The 22,745-nt window shown below is 47.0% G+C and overlaps 1 protein-coding gene across 7 annotated transcripts in view; it reads left to right on the top strand.

Annotated features, from left to right (window-relative positions):
- Nucleotides 1-22,745, top strand: part of KTN1 (kinectin 1) — a 70,788-nt gene that overhangs the window by 3,027 nt on the left and 45,016 nt on the right. For 5 of the 7 annotated variants that reach the window (XM_042895294.1, XM_042895278.1, XM_042895270.1 and 2 more), the window contains exons 2-4: nucleotides 17,115-17,666; nucleotides 19,432-19,569; nucleotides 21,670-21,837. In XM_042895294.1, the coding sequence (XP_042751228.1) occupies nucleotides 17,150-17,666; nucleotides 19,432-19,569; nucleotides 21,670-21,837 (823 nt within the window). In that variant the 5' untranslated portion in view covers nucleotides 17,115-17,149. Of the gene's footprint in view, nucleotides 1-13,906; nucleotides 13,959-17,114; nucleotides 17,667-19,431; nucleotides 19,570-21,669; nucleotides 21,838-22,745 lie in introns of those variants that run through there. The other 2 variants (XM_042895258.1, XM_042895286.1) reach the window with 2 other exon arrangements.

Below are 22,745 nucleotides of genomic sequence, written 5' to 3'. Positions count from 1 at the left end.
TGCAATTCCTCTGCAAGGTTTTTCACACAGGAGCAGGAGCAACTCGTGGCCGTTGAGCTGCATGCGCCTCAGCTTTGTCCTCCCTTGGTTGCCACACTGCTGCCTGTGCGCAGGAGCGCTGCTCTTTAATTAGATTATGTTAGAATGAATAAGTGAATTTGAATAAATGAGCTTATGGAGGCACTCTCAGGTCAGCTTAGGCCCTAAAAATAGGTGCCGGGCACAGGACAGGCTTGGTGCAGTGTCTGTCAGTACAATGACATTGAATGGAGATCGCCTGTGAATGCAGAAATTCTGCTGCCTTGCTGTCTTTCTGGCCAGGATGCTCCGGCGCCTCGTTGGTATGAGAAATGTCAGAACGTGCTCAAATGTGGGCGTTCTTTAATGGCAGCTTGGTGGGATGCTGGAAGGGGAAATAACGGCTGTGGAAACTGTACTAATCTGAGGTGCTGAAGAATGCAAATCTCATGATCCTTTTTAATGCTTCCCATCTAACTGAAAAGGTGATTTTTAGTAAGGCTTTGAGATGCTGCTGAAACAGGGGAAAAAGAGAAAAGGTCTCTGTTAGAAGTATGTACGTGAGAGCTCTGGGAGGCTCCTTCTGGCTCTTCCTAACACAAATATGAAGAATATTGTTTCTATGTGATGCAAAGAAGTAGCTCAGGAATGTTGAGCCTTCAGTTTTGCTGTGCAGCGTCTGGAGGATGGGAGGGAAGGAGGAGCAGGAAGGATGAGATTTTTGGGTTAATCACAAGCGAAAGAACTACTTTCTTTGCAGTTCTCCCCCTTGTTTTATGTAACGTGCTTTGTTTTTGTTAGTGCTTCATGTCCTACCTCGCTTATCAGCGTTCACAGCTCTAAATTCCTCTTGCTGAGCAAAATTAGCTGCAGTTTGTTCCTCTTGTCTTTCAAAGACTTACGTGGAAGAGGAGCAGCTTTCTCACTTTTCAAGTTGAACTTCATCTCAGCTTGCTCTGAGGCTGCATAATAACTCAGAGAAAGTGTCTGTAAATTAGCAGCGTTGGCAAGCTACTCATTTTCCTGCCTTAATGATCCCTATTACAAATGGCATTGTTCTCCACCAGCGGTACCAGCAAACTGCTGCTGTCGCTGTCAGCTGCACAGGACTTTCACAAGCAAAACAGTAAACTCTGCAAAGTGACACTTATCACAGGGCTCTCCCAGCAGTGGAGGCAAAGTGCTGCTGCAAAGTCCAAGCATTCACAGTGATCTTATCTTCAGGCAAGGTCCCAGTACTGGAAGCAGTGTGCAGGCTGGCACCTTCCTATGCCAGACTGCTGACCCTGCTGTCTGCTCTGCACTGTGCTGGCTGGAGCTGCTCAGGGCTGGGTGATGCTGCAGATGACTCTGGAGCTCAGGCACGTTGCTACCTGCTGCCCTTCTGAGGGAAACAGCTCTGTGCTGTGGAATTGAGGATCTGGAGCAGAGCTGCTGGTTTTCTTCAGGTTGAACGATGAGTTGAGCATCAGGGAAGGCTTTTTTGCTGTGTCAGAGGAGGTGTTTTAGTGTTGCTCAGCAAAACGTGACTCCTCATTTTTGGGCTACACGTGTTAATTGAATGGCTGACCTCAGGCTGACTGGTGTCCAGCTCATGCAGCATTTGCGAATGACCCAGGAGAATGAAGCTTTGGGATTACGTGGGTGTTGAAGGCTTTTAAGGATGGTGTATTTATGCCCATGATTCACGATGCTTCCAAACGTGATCCAGCTGCCATCCTGCAGAGGGAAAGTCCCTCGGTCCGGTGTCTGTAACCTCTCACTGAGCTGTGTCACAGCTACAGCAATATCAACCCAGCCTGGTTATTTTGGGCTCCTCATTCTCTTACATCCAGATTCCGATCCCCACCACGAACATTTCTTACAGCAGAAATGCTGGCTTCATTCTCCATTGCTCCTGGTTACTTTCTCCTACGTGGGCTTAAAATGGCAGGTGGGATATTCTAGGGCAGAGGCAAATTCTAGCACATCCTGCTCCTGCCACTGCGTGCAAAGGTGTCTTAGGTCTGCCTGCATCCTGTGTGAAGGAAGCTGCTGAGCCTGGGAGATGAAAGCATCTCCTCCTTGAGCTGTCTGGTGGTGGAGGCTGTGCCATGCACGATTCCAGTGCTGTCTCTCCCTGAGGGGTGTTGCAAGGAGACTGCTGCTGGCAGGGGCACTGGGAAGGACTTGTAATCCATTTGCAAGTGCGTAGCTGTCGAGGCAGATGATGACTAAGCTATTGCACAAGGTTCAGCTCTTTGGGGAGAGTGCCAGGATTGGGACAAATCATGACTGACTGATAAGAGAGCCTATAATGTCAGGCAGCTGATAACTGTGTTGTTCCTGGTTTAATCTGACCACTGCCTACGACTATTTTTATTTTTATTTCCCCTCAGCCTGTTCACTGGGGAGTTCTGAGTTGAAAATCTTCATTCAGTGAGGCCAAAACTGGCGCAGCCCGGTTCGTGGGAGGAAGTGAGCAGTTCCCAAGCTCTCAAGGCGAGTGCCCGGTGGCAGAAGTATTTCAGGGCTGTGACTCAGCTGCACTCCTCTCTCTGGGTCGGGTGGATTTCTTCTTGCTGGGAACCCAAACCTGCCCACTGCAGCTCTGTCTGAGCGCCCTGGCACACTCAGGGAGGTTGGAGGTTCCTGCCTTCCTGTGTAACAGAAGGGAAAGTAAGGTTAGTGCCTGTGATTTTACATGCAGTGGAGTCCCATTTTTGGAAGGAAGCCCTGTGAGCAGGGATGTGGACCATGTTGCAGTATCACTTCTGCCCTTCTTGGTCTCATCAGCAGGCACAAGGATTACAGCAGGTTACGCACAGCCTTTCAAAGGACACTTTCAGTTCTGAGTTGAGCAGTGCTGTGGCGGAGGGGCTTTTCCTCCTGGGGCTGGAAGGGAACTTCTCTGCCTCATTAAACCCAGGGAGGAGGGCTCAGCCCATCCTCCTCACTGACCAGGAGGTGTCTGTGGTTCTCAGTGGGGGTGATGTTGGGAAGCTGCTAGCAAATGGAGCACGTGAGTGAACGCTGTATCCCAGCTCACACCTACTGACCTTTGCTTGGTTAAATACCTGTCAGGAGTATGTGCAGCTTACACTGAGATGAATTGATTAAAAACTGATGCTTTTTCAACATTACCCATGCTGCCTCATTTTGTATGGCAAAGATCCACCAGAGCTTCACTTCTCCATATTCAGACTGACCAGAGAAGAGTTCTTGGCCCAATGTTTGCTGGGAAAGTGTCCTTGCCAATGACAAGCATTGCCCAAAAGAGAGACAGAGGCAGTATCTCAAAGCCTTGGAAACTGCCGGGCTTCAGGGAGGATTTGTGGAGTGTGTTAGGATTTCTGCTTGCTAGGCACTACCTTCAGTCCTCACTTGTTACCTTCCTTTAAGGTCACTTCCATATCCACAACCCTTGCTACACTGCTGCTAGGATTGAGTTGCGTGCTAAATTTAGTAAACCTCTTTACAGCTTAGTGTGCATGTGTGTGTATGTAAAAACGCATTTATTTTTGTTTAAAGTAGCTTTTAATGGGTTAGAGCCTGGTACAAAATGCACAACGGCGTGAGGCTTTCCCTGCATGGGTGGGAGCTCACAGGGTGGTTATAGGGTGATAGGTTGGCTCCCGTCTCCTCCTTGATGCACTTGCACACGTGGATTGGTGGGAGGGTTGCTGAGGCATGATTACAGCTTGCCTGTGTGGGCTGCAGGCTGAGCCATGCACCGAGTGCCAGCTGATGGGTTCTGCTTCGAAAGTTGTAAAAGCCAATGAAAATTCTGGATGAGGTGTTTTCATGCCTCAGCCCCCTGGTTTCCTCTGTTTTTTTTTCTTTTTTTTCTTTTTCCCCTCCATTCTTCCAAAGGAAGAATTTCATGGCTGTGTGTCTGGCATGCCTATTTCTTAATTGATTTCTTAATCCCCCCTCTCCATTTCAGGCTGTGGCAGCAATAGGGGTGTAACCAAAGTTGGAGGCAATTAAGTTTGCATCTGTGTGGTTGCTGTGAAATATGTATTAAATCCTTGCATGCCAAAAGAGGAGCAGACTGTGGGGCAGTAAAGCAAGGAGAGCGAGAACCCACAGAAGCATGAAGGAAATGACCTAAATTACTCTGCATTTCTTTTGCTGAGCATACTAGGGTTGTTTTTTTTTCTTTATTATTTAAAGCAACCTGGCATGTTCTTAAGCCTACATGTTCATGGAAGCTGTAGTTTACATCTGAGCATGCTGATCAGTTCAGCTGATTGCTTTGGAGTGTTATGAGACTGTTTGTAGGGGACGTTTCCAGGGTGTTGGGGTATTGATTTGAGCTCAGATCTCTGATAATGACAATGAAATGCAGCTTTGTGATCACTCTTAGTCCTTATGGTCACAAGTGGAGGAAATCAGCAAACCTGTGGAGATGCACTGTGAACTCATCTGCAGTGTGGTTCTTGTTTGCTGGTAAGCCCCCAGTGCTAGGCTGCATCATGCAGTGAACTGGTGTGGGTACTGGGAACAGTATGCTAATGCTCAGAGCAATGCCAGCAAGCCTCAGCATTGCCCATCTATGGAATCAACACCCATAGGGGGAAGATGGTCAAAGGGAGCTTCACAGCATGGCTCAGCCGTAATTAAAGGGCATGAGGAAGGTGTGGAGGAGCCTTTCCTCTGGTGCTAGAGGGCAGCTGACTGCTCTGCTGCAGATCTTTAAGACCGTGTGCTGGAATGCTGTGCTGCTTCCTGCATGCGTTGCTGTGCAGGAGTGATCTGAGGGCTAACAGAATGGTGTCTTGGTGCAGCTGTAGCAGTGAGGTGCCTGCAGTAGCATGGTAGGTGTTTGGGCTGGGTGATGATGTGAGCCTGCAGTGCCACCCTTTGATAAATGGATTGCCTCCTGTCTTGAAGAAGAAACCCCAGTGCTTCACTGTCTCAGTAGAGAAATCACCCCAGTTCAGCAGCAGTTCCTTAAACTTCACATTGCTTTGAAATAGAGTTGAAAGTTCCACCTTATAATGCAATTTACACGTTGAATTACGCTGGAGTAATTTGTATGCTGCTGATGCTGTGTGTAAGGATTGCTTGTAAAGCTTTTTGTTCCCCAACCATTCTGAAGCTTTTAACTAATATTTTCTAAGAGTATCAGCAGCTTAGCTGTGCCAGTGCTATCCTGTGCTGGGTAATGCCGTGCTTCAGGGTATGTGTGGAAGGAGAGCTGTGCTGGCGAGCAGCTAACCTGGCTGAGAAGTGAGTCTTGGTGGTGGGATGCTTTGGTGCAGATGTCTGCTGGCTCAGAAAGTCAAGCAGCAGTGTTGTGGCAAACCTGTCATCAGCTGCTGTGGTACAAATTCTGTCCTCAGTGTGCTTTGACCCATCCTCTGTATTTGAAGGAGTTTATAAATACAACACGGGGTTTTAATCTTGCAATTGATTTTAGATGTAACGTGCAATTTGTAATAAAATCCAGCCCTCCCTTGCAGGTGTCGTTCTTAACAATGTAACCAGGAATTGAAACTCACTGATTGCTGCTAGCAAAGGACTGCTGGAGGCCTCTTGTCACAGCACATCCCCTGCAATCCTGGGCTCTGCTTTGCCTCTGGCTGAGCTGGGAGCAGGAGGCTGCTGTGGGACCTGTGACGTAAAGGCTGCAGGCAATGCTGCTGCCACACCGAGCAGCTCGTTGCCTTGATGACTGAAAGCATATTTCCAAGTTGCAGTTAAAAATGGCTAACAACAGGCCACAGATGCATTTGTTCCCATGCCAGCATTGTTCTCTGGCTTCAGCCCCACCCTGCGAGGTAAGAGTGGAGGAAGCTGGCGGCTGGGTATGGCACTGGGGGAGCTTGGAGCAGGGAGAGCAAGCAGTGCCAGCCCAGGTTGTATGAATCCTACTGCAGTTTTGTGTCTTCCTCAACCATGGCTGTGGGATGTGGTACTGAAGGCAAAAAATAGCTGTGCTGATGGAGGGCTTCCCCAGCTGTGTGCAGCAGTGCGAGGCTGGGGGACTCGCAGCCCCTAGTTTGGAAGCTGTGCTCTGCGTGTTGATGATGCCTCTATTTAGATGCCTCTGCCAACTTGCAGGAACTCTGACTTCTGTATCTCAAGTCTGCGTTCCTCCCATCACCTAGGCCTAAGCTGAGCCTGCTCTTCTAAAGTCGTGGGGTTGAGAACTGACTGCGTACCCCTGAGTTTTAAACTCTTGGCATGTCTGACAACTTATTACTATTCTGTGAACTTTGGTTGTTCAGGTGCTGGTAGTTTTTTTCCCCACTTTTTTCAACTTGCTCTGTGTGCTATGAAGGGTGAAAAATGCTGGTTTCACCTGCCTGTTGAGCTGAAGAATTACCAGGACTTGAGCTGAAGCATTATCAAGGGTTAGCCTGGGTGTAAGGTGTAGCAGTTGTGTTTCATTGCTGCCTCCTGATGCATTAATGTAGCTAGAGCTACGCCACATTTACAGTAACTTTGATGCAGCAATCACACCTTGTTTCTCTTTAGAGACAACTGAAATCCCTCAGCTGCTGAGATATTAACCTGTGCCTTGTCTCGAAACTTCAGGTAGTGAGAAGAAACCACATGAAAGCATCTCAGACAGATAGGATTTGCAATCACTTAAAGGATTTGATTTCCCCAGATGAATTAACAACTCTCCTTTAACCTGTTGCCTGTTTCCAAGGTAGGGCAATCGCGTTTTCCTCTAGTAACTCACATGGAGTATCTCTCTGCTGTGCCTTTTCCTTTTGTCCTCTGCTGTTCAACAAAGGGATCATTGAGTTGCAGAAAGGTTAAGGAAGTACTTTGTTTTCTTTTTGTCAGTGGTCCAGTCTCTCTGTATAGCAGACTGAACAGAAATAATGGGAAGATCTTGCTGGTGGAGCGACCGAGGTTGTCATTTTGCAACACTGGGATAAAGATCTGTGTAAGCTTTGGGATTCCAGCAGCCTGCAGCCTGTAGGGTGGTGATTGCAAAGCCCATTGCAAGAATGTTCACTGTTAGTTTCTCTGCTGCTTTTGCGTTTAACAGTGTCAGAGCTATGGGGATCTGAACTGTTACAGTACAGCAGTGGCTTCATTTAGAATGGTTTTATTACAATGAGCCTTCTGGGGCTTGGCAAGAAGGGGGAATTGTAGTCCTTAATTACTAAGTAGAGGAAAAACTGCAATCGGACAGACAGGCAGCAGACCAGCAGTGTTTGTGCTGTGCCATCCCAGTGCATAAATGACCAGGGCAGGCTGTTACTGCACTAATTGGCTCTGATCCCTTTGAGGAAAGGCTTGGAAAGCTCTCATTTTGGGTTATCACAAGGGTTCTTTGGGCTCCTGCCCTGTTGTGCTAAGCAGATCTATTCCCATGTATGCCCCTGAGAGCCTCCAGTGGGGGCACAGAGTGCAGGGAGCACAGGATGAAAGTTGTATGTTCTGTGCATATATACATGCAAAGCCTCGGGCTGCTTGGAGGGAGATGGAAGAAAACACGTAACTCCTTGCCTAGACTCAGTCTCTTTTTTTTTTCCCCCCTCCTTTGAGCTGCTGAGGCTACGTGGTGGCTGGCATACATATGGAAGTGCATTCCCCTGTTGGGAATGTTAAAAATAAGCACTACAATTTTCCCTTTCCACATACCAAAATATATTAATGCGCTGTTGCTTTGATTAGTCATTTCCTTTTCCTTTGTTCTTCTTGCAGCAGGGTAAGGGACTGCAGGCACGTGCTTCAGTTCAGAAATTGAATGCTAAAACGATTCTCCTGGGCTCATACCTGCCTTGGCAGAGGATGACTTCTGCTGTCATCCACTAAATACGCGTTTATGTCTTGGTGAAGTTGCTTTTATGGTATTCGTACTAAAAATATCTTTGCCTGATTAATTTTCTTTATAGGGGAAAGAAATTCTAGTAGGAACGAAGTTAATGCTTTTACTATGAGCGTAATAAAGCCTTGCAAGAAAATGTTGGTGACGTGTTATAGGAAAACTTCCATGTTCTCTCACTTATGCTGAGGCTCCATCTGCCTTTTACCCCATTACCTGTGCTCCCCAGTTCCATGCAAGACCTTGATTGTGGTGGAGCTTTGCAGTGTGACATTGCTGGGGTGTGCACAGCCTGGCTGTGGGACTGCTTGGTTGGGTGGGGAGGGCCAAAGGTTAATTGGTTCTGCTGGAGAGAGTGCAGTGCTCAGCAGCCCTGCAGGGTCAGAGCCTCTGTGTGGCTCCATCAGCACCTCTGCTTGTGGGTCCTATGGGGTGAGTGGCGGGTTGGGAACAGCACTTCTTGTGTTGGAGGAAAAGCCTGTGAGTGTGCTGACACGTCCAACTGCAATGGATGAGGGTTGAGTTAGGTTGTAATTAGGGGAATCAAGCAATAAATGAGAACTGTTCCTGTTGTGCTTGGGTTGGGGCAATCCCAGGTATGTATATCCCAGGAGAGCTCCTTGGCCTCTTGAGGGATTCCTTGAGTTGTGCAGGGCCCCCAGCATGGCAGGGATGTGGAGCTGTTGGAGCAGGTCCAGCGAAGGGCAGGAAGATGCTCAGATGGCTGCAGCACCTCTCCTACAAAGACAGGCTGAGGGAGCTGGGGGTATTCAGCCTGGAGAAGAGAAGGCTGTGTAGTGACCTCGTTGCAGCCTTCCAGTACCTAAAAGCAGCTTATATACAGAAGAGTGACCTTCAGTATGGTCTGATAGTGCTAGGATGAGGTGTTGTGGCTTTAAATTAAGAGGGGAGCTTGAAGGTAGGTGTGAAGAGGAAACTCTTCAACCAGGGGACAGTGAGGCCCTGGCACTGCTGCCCAGAGCTGTGGGTGCCCCATCCCTGGAGGTGCCTGAGGCTGTGGGGCTGTGCAGGGCCCTTGATTTGTTCACTGCTTCTGCAGTGAGCAGGTAACACACCTGGGGCTTCTCCTTCACTAGTTGCACTCTCCTATATAAAAACTTGTTGTTTTTTCTTCACTTTTCTAAGTGAGCCTCCCAGTTCTTGGATTCCATTCATATTTTCACAGCAATCTGCAGAGACATTTTAAAAGAAAAAAAAAGCTGAAGACCTTTTCCACTTTTGTTTCTGTCTCCTTATTTTACATTGATTTTTTCTAAATATAAGCAGGGTATATAATGCAAGAATGTATATTTGGGTAAACTTACTGTATGTGCTGGAAAAGGGAAGAGCTTTCTCTCAAGTTTTTTTTCTCTGCAAGTTGCTGTGAGAGCACAAGTGGAATTTGGGTACCATAGAGCTGCTGCTTGTACCTGCTTTCCCCTTTTCCCCTGTGCTTGCAGAGGCTGAATTGGACGTGGAAGTAAAATGAACGTAGCAGCCTCAAATTGCTCAAGAGAGGATCTTAGGGTTTGTGTTTGTTTTTTTTAGCTTGGAATTTGAGCCTTATTTGTGACCAGAGTGAGCAGCATCATGGCTACAAGTGCTGCAGAGCTTGTTTGATCCAAGTAGAGCTCCCAGAGCCCAGCTAGGTAGGTGTGGGTGGCTCAGATGAAATACACTCTTGCTGGTACAACTTAGTGCTGTGTCAGAAGAGGATTAAAATGCATGGGTGTTAGATTGCCTGATAGCCTCCCAGCTGAGAGCTGCCTGGTTTTGGCAGAAGCGAGGGATGATGATGTTTGCATTGTGTCAGCAGATGGAGGAGGGGATGAGGAGGATGCAATGAGAGGCCAGGTTCACCAACCTGCAGCTGCAGGGCTGTGAGCAATGGAGGTGAGTGAGCTGATGGGTATTTATACAACAGACTGGGCAGATGTCAGAAGGCCTTTGTTGAGGTGCATAATGGCTTAAAATTTGTGTAAATGGCTTTTGTGTGTAGTAAACCTGAGCTGTTCTGGACTGTTGCATCAGCTTGGCTCGTACAAACCTCTGCTAAGTTCTCTAACAGCTGATCAAAATAGCAGAATGGGCAGGGCTTGCTTCTCCTTCTCATCCAGATGCAGGGCACACAGATTTCAGGTGCTGACCCGAGAATCCTGCCTTAAATCTGTGCCTGGCTCATCTTGCTAGAGGCCCCGTGATGCTGAGGATTTGCTCTTCAGGCTGGTAAAGTAAACTTTGCTTTGGCCATTAATCTGGTAGCTCAGTCTCTTATTTTCAATAGATAATCCGGCTCTGATATGGCCGGGAAAGAGAAGGTAATATGGCATGAGAGAGAATGTAAACCCAGGTTTGTGTTGCTTGTAGAGCTAAAGCTAAGGCTTAACTCGATGTTGGATTTACTGTGCTGGAACAGGCTGCCCAGAAAGCTGTGGGTGCATCTTTGGAGGTGCTCAAGACTGGAGCCCTGGGCAGCATGAGTTGGTGGGGGACAACCAGCTGATGGCAGGAGATGGGGCTGGGGGGCTGTAAGGTCCTTTCCTACCTAAGCCATTCTGTGCAGCTGAGAGGTGCAGCTGGCTCAGTGTGCTTGCTGGCAGGTCAGTGGCAGCAGAGCTGCTCCTCTTATCATTGCTGTTAGTGTCACTGGCTGTGCAGTTAGACTGCACAATCTGTGGCAATGCAAGTGACAGCAAACGAGAGAGATACAGCTGGGGATATTTTGGCTCTTTGGAGCTTCTGTGGTAGTGACCTTGGCTGTATTGCTGCCCAGCGTGGGACACAGCAAAACCTCAAACTGACATTAATGTTGTGTGTTAGGAGATGGAATTTCAAGGGAGAACGTGCAGCCTGGTGGGGCTGAGAACGTGTTCCTTCAGTCCTGATGGTACCCCTATCAGCTGCTGATTTTTATCCCAAATCATCCCTTTGTAAAAGTTGCAAGAAAACTTCTCTTTCTTAAGATTTTTTTTCAGCCCTGAGTGATAATGGTGTCTATGTACTGATGCCAGCAACCCCAGAAAGCTTCACCAAAGGGTCTGGGTGGGATTGGGGTGCTGGGACAGGAGGATTGCCAGCCCCACAGAGTGTGTGTTTCTGTCTCCGTGTCAACATAAGGTTGCTCGCTCTGCTTTTGCTGAAGTTAGTTCCAAGCTGGGATGTATCTCATCAGCTGCAGGGCTGCCACTGCATTTTTTTTTTCCCCAAGGTGTTGATTCTAAAGCTGTATTTAAAAAGGGTGGGAAGAGAATAAAAAGGCTTTGGTTGAAGTTACTCTTTCCTGGAATTTAATAAATCGTGTGTTTCTGTTAACTAACATCGAGCAGCTGAGAGCAGGCAGAGCCCAACAGATGGTACAAACAGCGGCACGTTTGGAATGGAAAATATTTACCTAGAGGGTATTTGAAGCACTGAGATCGTGCTCTGCAAATGGCTTAATTGTATCAGTGTAATCAAGCGAAGAAGGGAAAGATTTATTGACAAGTCTTCTCCTCTTGTTGTTAACAGTTGGGAGGGGGTTTTGAGCCCTGTTGAGCTGCACTTCAATAGATCTCCTTCCCAGGTAGGAGTTACTTTAATACTCGAATGGCTTGGTGTGTAAATACTGGTGACTAAAGCTTTCCTCTGGCTGTGTAAGTCAAGCTGTCAGGGCTGTATTTAAATGAAACCCTCCGAATTTGCACTGCTGCTTGTTGTGCTCTGCACCAGCTCTGGGTTTTGAGAGGACTTCTGCCAACAGACTGTCAAGTGTAGCTCTTGGATGCAGGGTTTAATATGAAAAAAGTGCTTGGACTTTGCCATCTGGATCAAAGCTGCAGGTCAGTTTAGATCTCTGAGTTTTCTGGGTTATGGCTGATTTATTTTTTCTTTTTTGCACTGCTTTCAACTGTGCAGCTTAAAAGGCAACCTGAAAGAAGGTGGTGTGAGCTTACTGGGAGCTGTGCCTTTCACACAGCTGGTAGGTGAGATATATGTGTAACATCTTAGTCTGCTGCCTTTAAAATGGCATTCGGGTTTGGTCTTTTCCTCCTTCTGTTCCTGTGCTCCATTCCTCAGTCTGCTCCTCTGCAGAGCAGAGTGGTTTTGGGAGCGTGTAACCCTGGAATAGGGAGGTGGAGGACATGGCATTGCAAAGGCTCATTACCTGCTGAAATTAGTCAGGTGTTAAAGAGCTTGGAGCAAGTTTGATGGACTGAAATCCCTGCCTGCTGTGATGGCCTGGCTTTCACTGCTGCCTGCTGTAGTGTCACGTTTCAGGAGCTCTCCTGGTTTCAGTGTCGTGTCTTTTGGTGCACAAAGAACAGGTTGTTTTTTTCTGTGATGTTGTAGGACTGCTGTAAATAAATAAAAACACCCACCCCTGCCAAGAGAAACCCTTATGTTCTAACTCTGCAATTCAGTAGCAATGCTGACATGAAATGAATCATTTCTGGGGTTTCAGGCAGCACTTCTCCCGTGGTCTTGAGCCTTGGGGTAGATGATGCTCAGATATTACCTGAGTTGTTTGCCCCTGCTGTATGGATGAGGAGCTGAACCTTGTTGCATTTTGTTCCATGTGTCAAATCAGGCTGAAGTTCCTTCTTCCAGTGCCTGTGTTACTTGCAGAACTCTGTGTGAGGATGAGTTTGGGAATGAAGCTGTTTTTGGGATAATCCTCTTTGCAGCTGGCTAATATGAAGTGTGCTGCTAACCGTGCATGGATTAAAGGGGAACAGTGTTAGAGCGTTATCTCTGAGGAATTTCCACAATGCAGCTGCTCCTCAGACTTCTTGCTGTGCTCCTGGTGACTGTTGAATGTGAGGAGTTTTACTCTGTCCTCTTGCCAGGCAGATGACTGACTTCAGTGTTGTATGCTGGGTGATGAGCATAGGAAAGCTACTTTCTGTGTTGGGCTGGGTGTCCTCTGTGTATCACGTCTTAAATCTCTGCTACAGGTCTCACAGAGCTGCTGCTGAGAAAACGCCTGGGGAGAAACCCCAGTTAAAGGAACTGCTGCCTTAGCTAAGATGTGTGTGTATCTTAAATAGCTTAGCATTCAAGCTGGGATGAGAGGTGAGGTTGGATATTAGGAGGAAGTTTTCCACCCAGAGAGTGGTGAGGCACTGGCACAGGTTGCCCAAGGAGGCTGTGGATGCCCCATCCCTGCAGGCATTCAAGGCCAGGCTGGATGTGGCTCTGGGCAGCCTGGGCTGCTGGTTGGCGACCTGCACACAGCAGGGGGTTGGAGCTGGATGAGCACTGTGCTCCTTTGCAGCCCAGGCTATTCTATGAGATGGTTCTATATTTTCCCCCTGTGTTTAAAGTTATCTTTTTAGAAGCACAAATCTCTGGAGATGACATGCATCTCGAGACCCAGGCGTTGGTAGGAGCAGTGCTCGTAACGTGCTGGGGCTAAGCTACGGGTGACTCATTAGCCAGATGGAACATAATTTATTTCTGTCTTCCCAAGTAAGTTAATCCCCTGGACCTAAACTGAATGAATATCCCCGTGAAATGCGGTGTCGGTGCCGAGTGAAACCTGAGAGTTAAATGCAGAAAGCAGAGGGTGTGTTATGAAATCCATGCCAGAGTTAACTAGCAGAGGAAGTCAGGTGCAAGCAAACACTGCTGGAGCTCAGGAGTAGTTTCTGCAGTGTGGGCTCTGTTCAGGGGAACAAAAGTGCAATCTTTTGTGAAATGCTGGATGGGAGCAGTAATGGAGTCTGTGTGCAGTCTGGGACAGATGCTGTTTGTTCCCCTATCCCAGAATGAGTGCTGCGTGGGCACAGGCTGACCTGCTCCATCATTTGTGCCCTATGCTCTTCCAGGTTTGGTTTAAAACACAGATGAGTGTTTAATGAGTGAATAACATTAAGATTTAAAGCAACTCGAGGTTTCTGTGCCACTTCTCACCTCCACTGAGGGTGTGTGTGGAACCTGTGTCTTGACGTCTTTGGAGCTTATGTGTGGAGGTTTTGAGGTTGTGCAGCATTCACTTTTTTCAGGTTTAACAGGAAGAACTTCTGTCCTGTTTCTCTTATTACAATATAGCATTTTTTTCCCCTACTGATTCCTTCTGCTTCTTCCTAGGTGGCTTGTTGAGAAATATGGAAGTGTAAGCGGGAATGGAGATTGTTGGAGGACAGCTGGCAGCTTTGCAAGGCAAACCCCTGCCCATTTATCCATAGTGAGTGTCACCTTGCAAAGACCTCTTGGCGAGGAGCAGGTGGTAAAGGATGTGGCTTTGGCAGCCTGCCTATGAGCCAGTATTGGTGTGCTCCAGGAGGTGATGCTTCAGAGGTTGGGTTGGAAAGGACCTTAAAGCCCACCTAGTCCCACCCCCTGCCATGAGCTGGGTAACTCCCACTGGATCAGGCTGCCCAGGGTCCCATCCCCCTGGCTTTGGGCACCTCCAGGGATAGTGTGCAATTGCCTTGCTTACTCCAGGCTGGGAAGGGGAATTGGGTGTTTGTTCCAGGAGGTCACATCTTTAGCTTGTACTTGGTGCTCACTTTGGGCTCAGAAAAAATACAGAAGAGGTGTTAGTGTGACTGTTTAGCTAATCAGGAAGATTTGGGGCTTTCCCAGCTGCATACACACCTGTTTGGCAAATAAAACATCACTTTTCTGGGAACAAACGTGCTTTAATTACAATTTCCAAAGCATTGTTAGTGACTGGATAAAGCATGTAGACCATCAGACTTACCTTCGTTTCCTTAATAGCGTGCTGTGGCATCTTTTGGGGTTGGTGCAGCTGGGGACCTGAGTTAGCCAAGTGTCTGGGCTTTAGCATGCCAGTGTGTTGCAGCTGAGCCTGAATTAAGCTTCTGGCTTCTCTGGTCTCAAAATGACGACCATCACCTACTTACCCTATTTCCCTCAGAGGCGGTGAGGCTGTGGCACTGCTGCCCTGTGATCTGTGGTTGCCCATCCCTGGAGATGCCCAAGGCCATGGATGGGGCCTTGAGCAGTCTGAGCTGGTGAGAGGTGTCCCTGCCCATGGCAGGGCTTGGGGCTGCACGAGCTTTAAGGTCCCTTCCCTCCTAATCCATGGATCTTCTCAGCCTGGAGAATAGAAGGCTGTGGGGTGACCTCGTTGCAGCCTATCAATACCTGAAGGGAACCTACACCCAGGAGGGGAGTAAACTCTTCAAAAGGGCTGATAACAGCAGGACTAGGGGAAATGGATCCAAGTTGAAGGAGGGAAGATTTAGGTTGGATGTTAGGGGGAAGTTCTTTACTAGGAGAGTGGTTAGGCCCTGGAACGGGCTGCCCAGGGAGGTTGTGGATGCCCCGTCCTTGGACGTGTTTAAGGCCAGGTTGGACGGGGTCCTGGGCAACCTGATCTGAATGTGTATGTTTGGTGGCCCTGCTAGGCAGGGGGGTTGGAACTACATGATCCTTGGGGTCCCTTCCAACCCGGGTGATTCTGTGATTCTGTGGTTCTCTCATCCTTGGTCCTGCCTTGCTGACCACTATCACCATGGCCAGCCGTGTGCTTGTGTATTGATGAGACAGAGGTGGCATGTTCTGGGCTCTTTGTGGTTAGGTACTGAAATTGTGGCAGTAATGTACGGTAATGATCAACTTAATTACACTTGTGAAAAATGTGCTTAATCACATATTTATTTCAGGGATTAGTTTCTCCCATGCACATTCAATATTGACTTTGGTGGAGGCAGATTTTTCAAGATCTGTTTCCTTTAAGTGATAACTATTGTTGTAGCACTTAATGCGGAAAGCTTGTTCTATCAAGTGCAGCTAACCGTTCCAAAAGCTCCCTCTTAGTTTCATGCATCTGATCTCTTTCTCCCACTTGTGCAGCCCTTGTGAAACTCTGTCCTGGCTGCAGTTCCAGATGCAAACCTTTTCATCAAGCTGTGCACACTCAGGAAGCAAAATACACAAACTGGGAGGAGACTTAGCGTTAAAACAACTGGTGAACAATTAGAGTATTGAAGTGTGAGCTGTTTATTTTGATAACTTAATAGCTAAATTAGAGTTCCCACTCCTTGCTTTCTGTGCTGTTCAATGCACTGTACAAATATATTATCACAGCAACTCTGTTCAAAAACAATTGCTGTCACTAGAGAGCAGGGATCAGTGTGGCCCATCTGCTCCCTATGAGGAGCTGTAGGCTGCCATGAGGCCTCCCCTCAACCTCTGCACTGGACCAGCAAACCTGGGAACCCCAGGTGCTCCTCATACTTCTTCCCCTCCAGACCCTTCCCCATCTTTATAGCTCTAAAAGGGGCTTTTGCTGGGGACCTCTGCATGTATTGGCAGTGGTAGGGAATGCTGCAGTTGGGTGACAGAGGTTGGTTGTGGGGCACGCAACTTGGGTTAGATTCCTTCAGACCCCAGTGGGTTTTTAGAATCCTAGAACAGCCTGGATTGCAAAGGAGCACAGTGCTCATCCAGTTCCAACCCCCTGCTGTGTGCAGGTCGCCAACCAGCAGCCCAGGCTGCCCAGAGCCACATCCAGCCTGGCCTTGAATGCCTGCAGGGATGGGGCATCCACAGCCTCCTTGGGCAACCTGTGCCAGTGCCTCAGCACCCTCTACGTGAAGAAGTGTTGGAATGCCATTGTGAGGTCTCCTGGAGCCTTCTCTTCTCCAAGCTAAACAATCTCCTATGTCTGCTCATACCATGGAGGTTGTATGCTGTTACATGTGCAAAATAAGTAACAGGTCTTCCTGCTTTCCTACGGACGTGTGGAATTTTTTGTGGGCTTAAAGCTGGTTTTTAGACTTTGAAAAGCAGTTATGGGGGAAAAAAAAGAAACCTGATCATGTTTGACTACAGATTACATCTGTCTCCCTTCTCCTCATTCCACTGCTGAAACTTTCATAAATCTGAGAGCAAAAATTGGAACTTAGCTCCCACTTACCATGACAACCTTAATTCAGGATGCTTGACTTAGGTGAAGAAAAATTTATTTAAAAAGAATCAGTGTTGCTCAGCATCTGTGAGTCCTTGTTTCACAGCCTCTGAAACTGTGATCTCCTGTGTTTCTGATATCAAAAGCTTTAATGTAATAAAGTGCATTTGGGAAGGGAGGTAAGGAAGATGGGTAAATGTGAGAACTGCTCTACTTTGAGATCACCAGCCTTACAACCTGCAGTGCCTTCCTATACAGGCTAACAGCTTTAAAGGAAGTGCTAAATGATTAGAGAAGTTATTCATCATTGATACAGTTGGACAACGTCATCAAAAGCTGCTTTTCAGATTTTTCTGAAACAATATCAAAGTGTCATTTGTTGTTGTAATTGGCGGGGGGGGGGAAAAAAGTCTTGAGGAATACATTGTCAAAAACTAATTCTTGTTTCATTTTGCCTTGCAGATTTTTTTTTTTAAATATAGCTAAGGAAAAGCACAATGGAGTTTTACGAGTCTACCTACTTCATCATCCTCATTCCTTCTGTGGTTATTACAGTCATCTTTCTCTTCTTCTGGCTGTTCATGAAAGAAACATTATATGATGAAGTCCTTGCGAAGCAGAAAAGGGACCTAAAGTTTCCACCTACCAAGAGCGATAAAAAGAAAACAGAGAAGAAGAAGAACAAGAAGAAAGAAGCTCAGAATGGGAACATCCACGAATCTGACTCTGAAAGCACGCCTCGGGACTTCAAGCTCTCTGATGCCCTGGGTACAGATGAAGAGCACGTTGGTCCTGTTCCCCTGAGTGCGACTGAGGCATCTGCTGGCATCAGAGAACGGAAGAAGAAGGAGAAGAAGCAGAAGGCAGCTCAAGATGATCACGTAACTAAGGAGTCGGAAGGATCCAAGTCTTCAGGCAAGAAAGTAGAACCAGTCCCTGTTACAAAACAGCCCACTCCACCATCCGAATCAGCAGCATCTAAGAAGAAGCCTGGGCAGAAGAAGCAGAAAAATGGCATGTGTACCTTACGTTGCATACGCTTCTTGCACAGAACGCCACAACTGTGCTCTGCTTCTTGCAAGGCCACAGAGTGTCTCTCTCAGAACTGTTCTGCCTGATCTCTGTGGGGCGAAGCTCACTTCTAACTTTTTCCTTTTGATGAGCTATTGCTTTTTTTCCCCCTGTTTTTCATCTGGCAGCAATGCTCCGGGTTTCCTTCTCCCATCCCTGCTTTCTTCCACTACAGGCTGTTGAGGGAAACAGTGTAGCATGCATCTCTCCTTTCCTCTGTGGCTTGACTACTTTGCTCTCAAGCTGTTGAAATTCTAATTAACTCAAAAGTCATTAAGTGTTTGCTCTGTGCATTCTGATGTCAAGCTATGGAAAAAAAGTGGAGTCCTAAGAGCATTTGCTCTGATAAGTCAGGACCTCTAGGGCAACCCCATACTAGAGTGTGCAAAATAAATCACTGTTTAAGTGCAGGCTTAATGTGCAAAAAGATCTTTGGTGGTTGATTTGTGGAAAGAAGCACTTAAAATCATAGAATCACAGGATGACCTGGCTTGAAAAGGACCACAGTGATCATCTAGTTTCAACCCGCCTGCCGTGAGCAGGTTGCCAACCACCAGACCAGGCTGCCCAGAGCCACATCCAGCCTGGGATGCAGGCTGCTTCCCACTTCTTACACCCTCCTAACCAAATGGAATGGATGTTTAACTCCCCCCCAGACTAGCCATTGCAACTGAGCAGTGGAAGCATCCAACTTAGAACAGGTGGAGAGTTGTAGTCTGAGCTGTTTGTGACCATTTTGATGGTATGCTCAGCAGAAATCAGCATGTCTCTGTGTAGGTGTCCATAAATGGAAGATTAGAAAAATGAGAGTGCTCAGAAATAAGTGAGAAACAAAGTATTTGCAGACACTGTAACTGGTAATATGCTACAGGGAGTGAAGAAAAAAAAGTGACATTGCTGCTTGATGTGGTGATTTCTTTTTTTCTTTTTTTCTGAACAAGACCCACCCACTATCAGCAAAAAAAAAAAAAACTCTTGTTTTTGGGAGCTTTCCAAAAATCTCTGTGGCGTGGTTCAAATGTGGTCTGCAACCACTGCTCTGAGGGCTGCCACAACTTTCCCCCCCGGTGATGGGATCTAACACCATAGCCCTGTGCTGTGTCGGCTCTGCTGGGTGTACCCTACAGCACCTGCTGTCCAAAAGAGATGAAAAACAAAACAAAAAAACCCAGATCCAACAACAACAACAAAACAACAAAAAACCCAACCCTCTCTGTTGAAATAACTCTTAAAAAAAGAACAGTTCCCTAACATGAAACACTTATTTTCTGCTTCTCACAGTCCTGGTAGCTGTTGGAGTGTGTGCGTGTAACGTGCACGAGTGTGTTCATGGAATGGGGGGAGGGAATACTTCTTGCAGATAAGAAACTAACCCAGGTAACACATGTGTGCTCTGTTGCAGCATAACCTGCATTTGTTAAATCACTACTTTTCATTACCTGTGTTCTGCAGGTAAAATTCCTGTCTGTCAGACCACTCAGTGCTATGGCCCTTGACTCTGCTAAAACCTTTCTTTTGCTCTGGGGTCTTATCTGGTATGGGAAGTGTATGTGCTTGGGGGTGTGTTAACAGGTATCTGTGTGTAACTTTGCGTTCTCACTTAAAATACGTGAGTTTCTTTTATTCTGGGAGTGATTTAGATCCACTCATTTAAAAGTAATAATGAAGAGTGTAAGGAAGAGCACGTTGTCTCACTTGTCTGTTACAGATGATCAAGATACTAAGACTGATTCTGTTGCATCTCCTGCCAAAAAGCAAGAGCCTGTGCTGCTCCACCAGGAGATAAAACAAGAAAATGTATCAGGAAAGAAGAAAGTCTCTGCAAAGAAGCAGAAAGTTGATAATGGTGAGAATACTGAGGGTTTCTTATCAGTTCAGGCACATCTGACTATTAAACCTTTTTTTGTCTGTACTTTTGGGCAAGAAACTGTAGAAGAATATTTTTTTTTTTAATTAGAAAAAGTAGGAATTCCGGGTAGGAAAGATCTTGATATACAGTTCTTTGTTTTATGAACCTCTGGTACCATTGAATATGAGATAACACTGATTTTTTTTGAGGTTTTAGATCCAAACATCCACGCTAGAATTGAGGAGTAATATACTGATGCAGGGAGTAAGCTGAACAGGCTGTAAGCTGCTCTGAGCAAGGCACGTCTGCATGGCTGCAGTCATCTGCCCCAAACAAGACAGCAGTTATTTTACTCAGTTGCATTGACCACGTTCCTCTCTTACTGTCCTTTTGTTAGCTAGCTGTTGCTCCAACATAAACTGCTCATCACTGCTGTCAAGGCCTTTACTGTTCGTCATCTTTCGCTCTCTGCCAAGATGCTGTTTCTCGTCTCCTCTTGGCTCAGTCTGCCTCTGTATTCCAGCCTTTTACAATGAGTGCTGTTGTGTCTGTGGCATTTGGGAAGAGCGTGACCATGAAGTTCTCTGAGGCCACCTTGTTAGCTTCTCAAAACTGTTCTTCACTGGGACAGCTCTGAAGAAGCTGGCGGCTGGTGAGCAGCTCCTGGTGTGAGCAGCAGCACTCACTGTGCTTCCTGTGTTTTGGTCAGGTTATCAGGGTGTGGATCATAGAATTGTTAAGGTCTAACACTAAGGTCCACTAAGATCATCAGTCCAACCATCGGCTTATCTCCAGCACACCCACCAGGCCACGTCCTTTGTGGATGTTGACTCCAGTCAGACTGACAGCACTGAGTGTCTTGCAGCTATTAGGTGGGCTTCTTAAAAGGAAGGGGTTGAAACATGGAGGGGAAGGTAATAAGGAGAAACCTGAAAAAGTTGAGGATGCTAACAGGATTGGGAGGTGGATATTTCTGTTGGAGGGGGCCTCTCCTCACTCCTGTGCTTGTTGTGTGTGTGCAGGTGTTTGCTTGCTGCTTAAGAGGGGAGATACTTACAGGTTACACTGAAGGTTTGGCTGCTTTTTAAGGAGGAAAATAAGGCATATGGAATGTGGAAGCATTTTCTAACTATCTCTCTGGCTGTCAGGAAGGCACGTTGGTGTTGTGCTGATGTCTGAAAACTTGTATCCCATCTATTTCCTCCTCTCCCCAGCCCACTGCATGGCCTCTGATCTCCATCAGCCCTTCGTCTGGGCTGAGGGGATCTGTGAACCTCCTCACCACAGTGTGGCTCTGTGCAGAATGTCTTGTGTGCTGCAGGAAGCATGCCCTGGGCAAACCCCAAGTCCAGCTCTGTTGCTGGCTGCATCCATCATTCCTCATCTGTTGCTTTTCCTCTCCCCTTCTCTACTCTTTGTCTCAGCAGAGCAGACTGAGCAGCTCTTTGGGCAGGGGTTTTCTCACTGCATTCATACAGTGCTGTGTGCGTGGGGACTGAGGTCAGTCAGTACTTCAGGGTGTCTGAATGCTAATGGTGCCTGGAGCCTGCTCTGACAGATGAGATATCCTCATTAGGTACAGCTGAGTCTGCGTGGGAAATAAGCCTGATTGCTGCCCCTAACACACGTTCTTCCTAAATGGTTGAGGTCACTGGTGATGTAATGTGGGTGCAAGTGTTGGCAGTAAGGTACTAGCATTTAGCAGAGCAGGAGCAAAAGACATCATCGTGCTCATGTTTCAGGGTGCTGCCCCAGGCAAACCAGTCTGGATGCTGTGTGCAGCTCTAATGAGAAAGTGAAGTGAAAGTCAAAATGTTGAGGTTCTTCTCTGCTACTTCTTATCATGCTGTAAAAACATCTTTGAAAATGTGAGTTTAATTGGAGTTATTTAATAACTGTAAATTAGAGACCTTTATTTAATGAACTTACCTAAAGAGGTTTAATGAGTTAAGCTGTGATGGATAATAGCACATAACTGACTAACTACTGAGGTTAAATATGTGGTAATCCAACTCACTGAGGTGTTATGCTTCTTTTCCATATGTTGAAGTTAATTATTAAAAAGCTTTAAGCTGTTCTGTGGATTTCTGCTTGCAGTTTTGGTGGATGAGCCTCTTATTCAGCCCACTACCTACATTCCTTTGATGGATAACTCTGATTCTGGTGCTTTGGAAAAGAGAGAAGTGGTGGAAGTAGCAAAACAAAACATGAATGAAGGGATCCAGAAGAGCGGTGGCAAGAAAATGAAGAATGAAACTGATAAAGGTAAGAAGCTGATGATGTGGTTTGCTTTGTTCGCACTTCTAGGCAGTCAGTGCCCAGGGAGTGAGTGTGCTTTCTGTGAGGAGAGAAATCCTTTCTTCCCAGCAAAGCAGAAAGGATTCGAGGAGAATGTTTGTGGCTGCAGGACGCTGTTTGTTCTTGTCTGTGTTCACTTCTCTACTGTTTTTGGCACGGCTGAAAGGGCTTTGCTCCATCTGAATCCTTTTAATGCTGACTGTAGGCTTTTGTGTCCTCACAGTGAGCAAATGGATGATCACAGACCACACAGATGCACATGAGAGAGTGTGCTAGAATTTCTCAGTGCTTTCCCCCCACCTCCTGAGCTGTTATTCAGCAATTTGTTTTTCATGCTTGATAATTTCTGCTAGGGGCTCAGTATCGCCAGCGTTTTGTTTCCTGTTCCTAGTTGTACAGCATAGTTTAGGCATCTTTAACAGTGTTGGAATCCAGAGCAAGAGGTTTCCCTGTGTGCTCTTGGGGTCTGCCTGAGCTGGGAGTGCAGGCTGTGTGCTTTCATGCTATTCTAAAGCTACTTTGGGCCAACCAGCCAGCAGATACCTGAGTGCAATGCGGAAAGCAAATTGCCTGTGTGAGTCTCTTGGTTTCCAGCAAGATGCTGAATTTTCCTTTCAGTGTGCTTGGAATTGGCAGAGGAGCAGGGGGGGCTTCCTTCATGCTCTGCTGGGGAAGACTGATGTGACTCCTGAGCATCATGTCCCACTGAGGCTTCATGTAGGTCATGGATGTGCTCAAAGCACGACAGGCTTGCTGAGACCCTTAAATCTGTGGGCAGAAGAAGCCAAATGGCTGGGCAGTGGTTCCCTGTTCGGGCTTGTTCAGAGGACAGACTCTGCATTGCCTGCCTAGTGACTCACCACCGCTTCTGGTTT

The sequence above is a fragment of the Lagopus leucura genome, unplaced genomic scaffold (assembly GCF_019238085.1).
Source record: "Lagopus leucura isolate 7727_CA_CO unplaced genomic scaffold, USGS_WTPT01 Super-Scaffold_1, whole genome shotgun sequence".
Lineage (NCBI taxonomy): Eukaryota > Metazoa > Chordata > Aves > Galliformes > Phasianidae > Lagopus > Lagopus leucura.
This window is presented reverse-complemented; position numbering and strand designations above follow the sequence as displayed.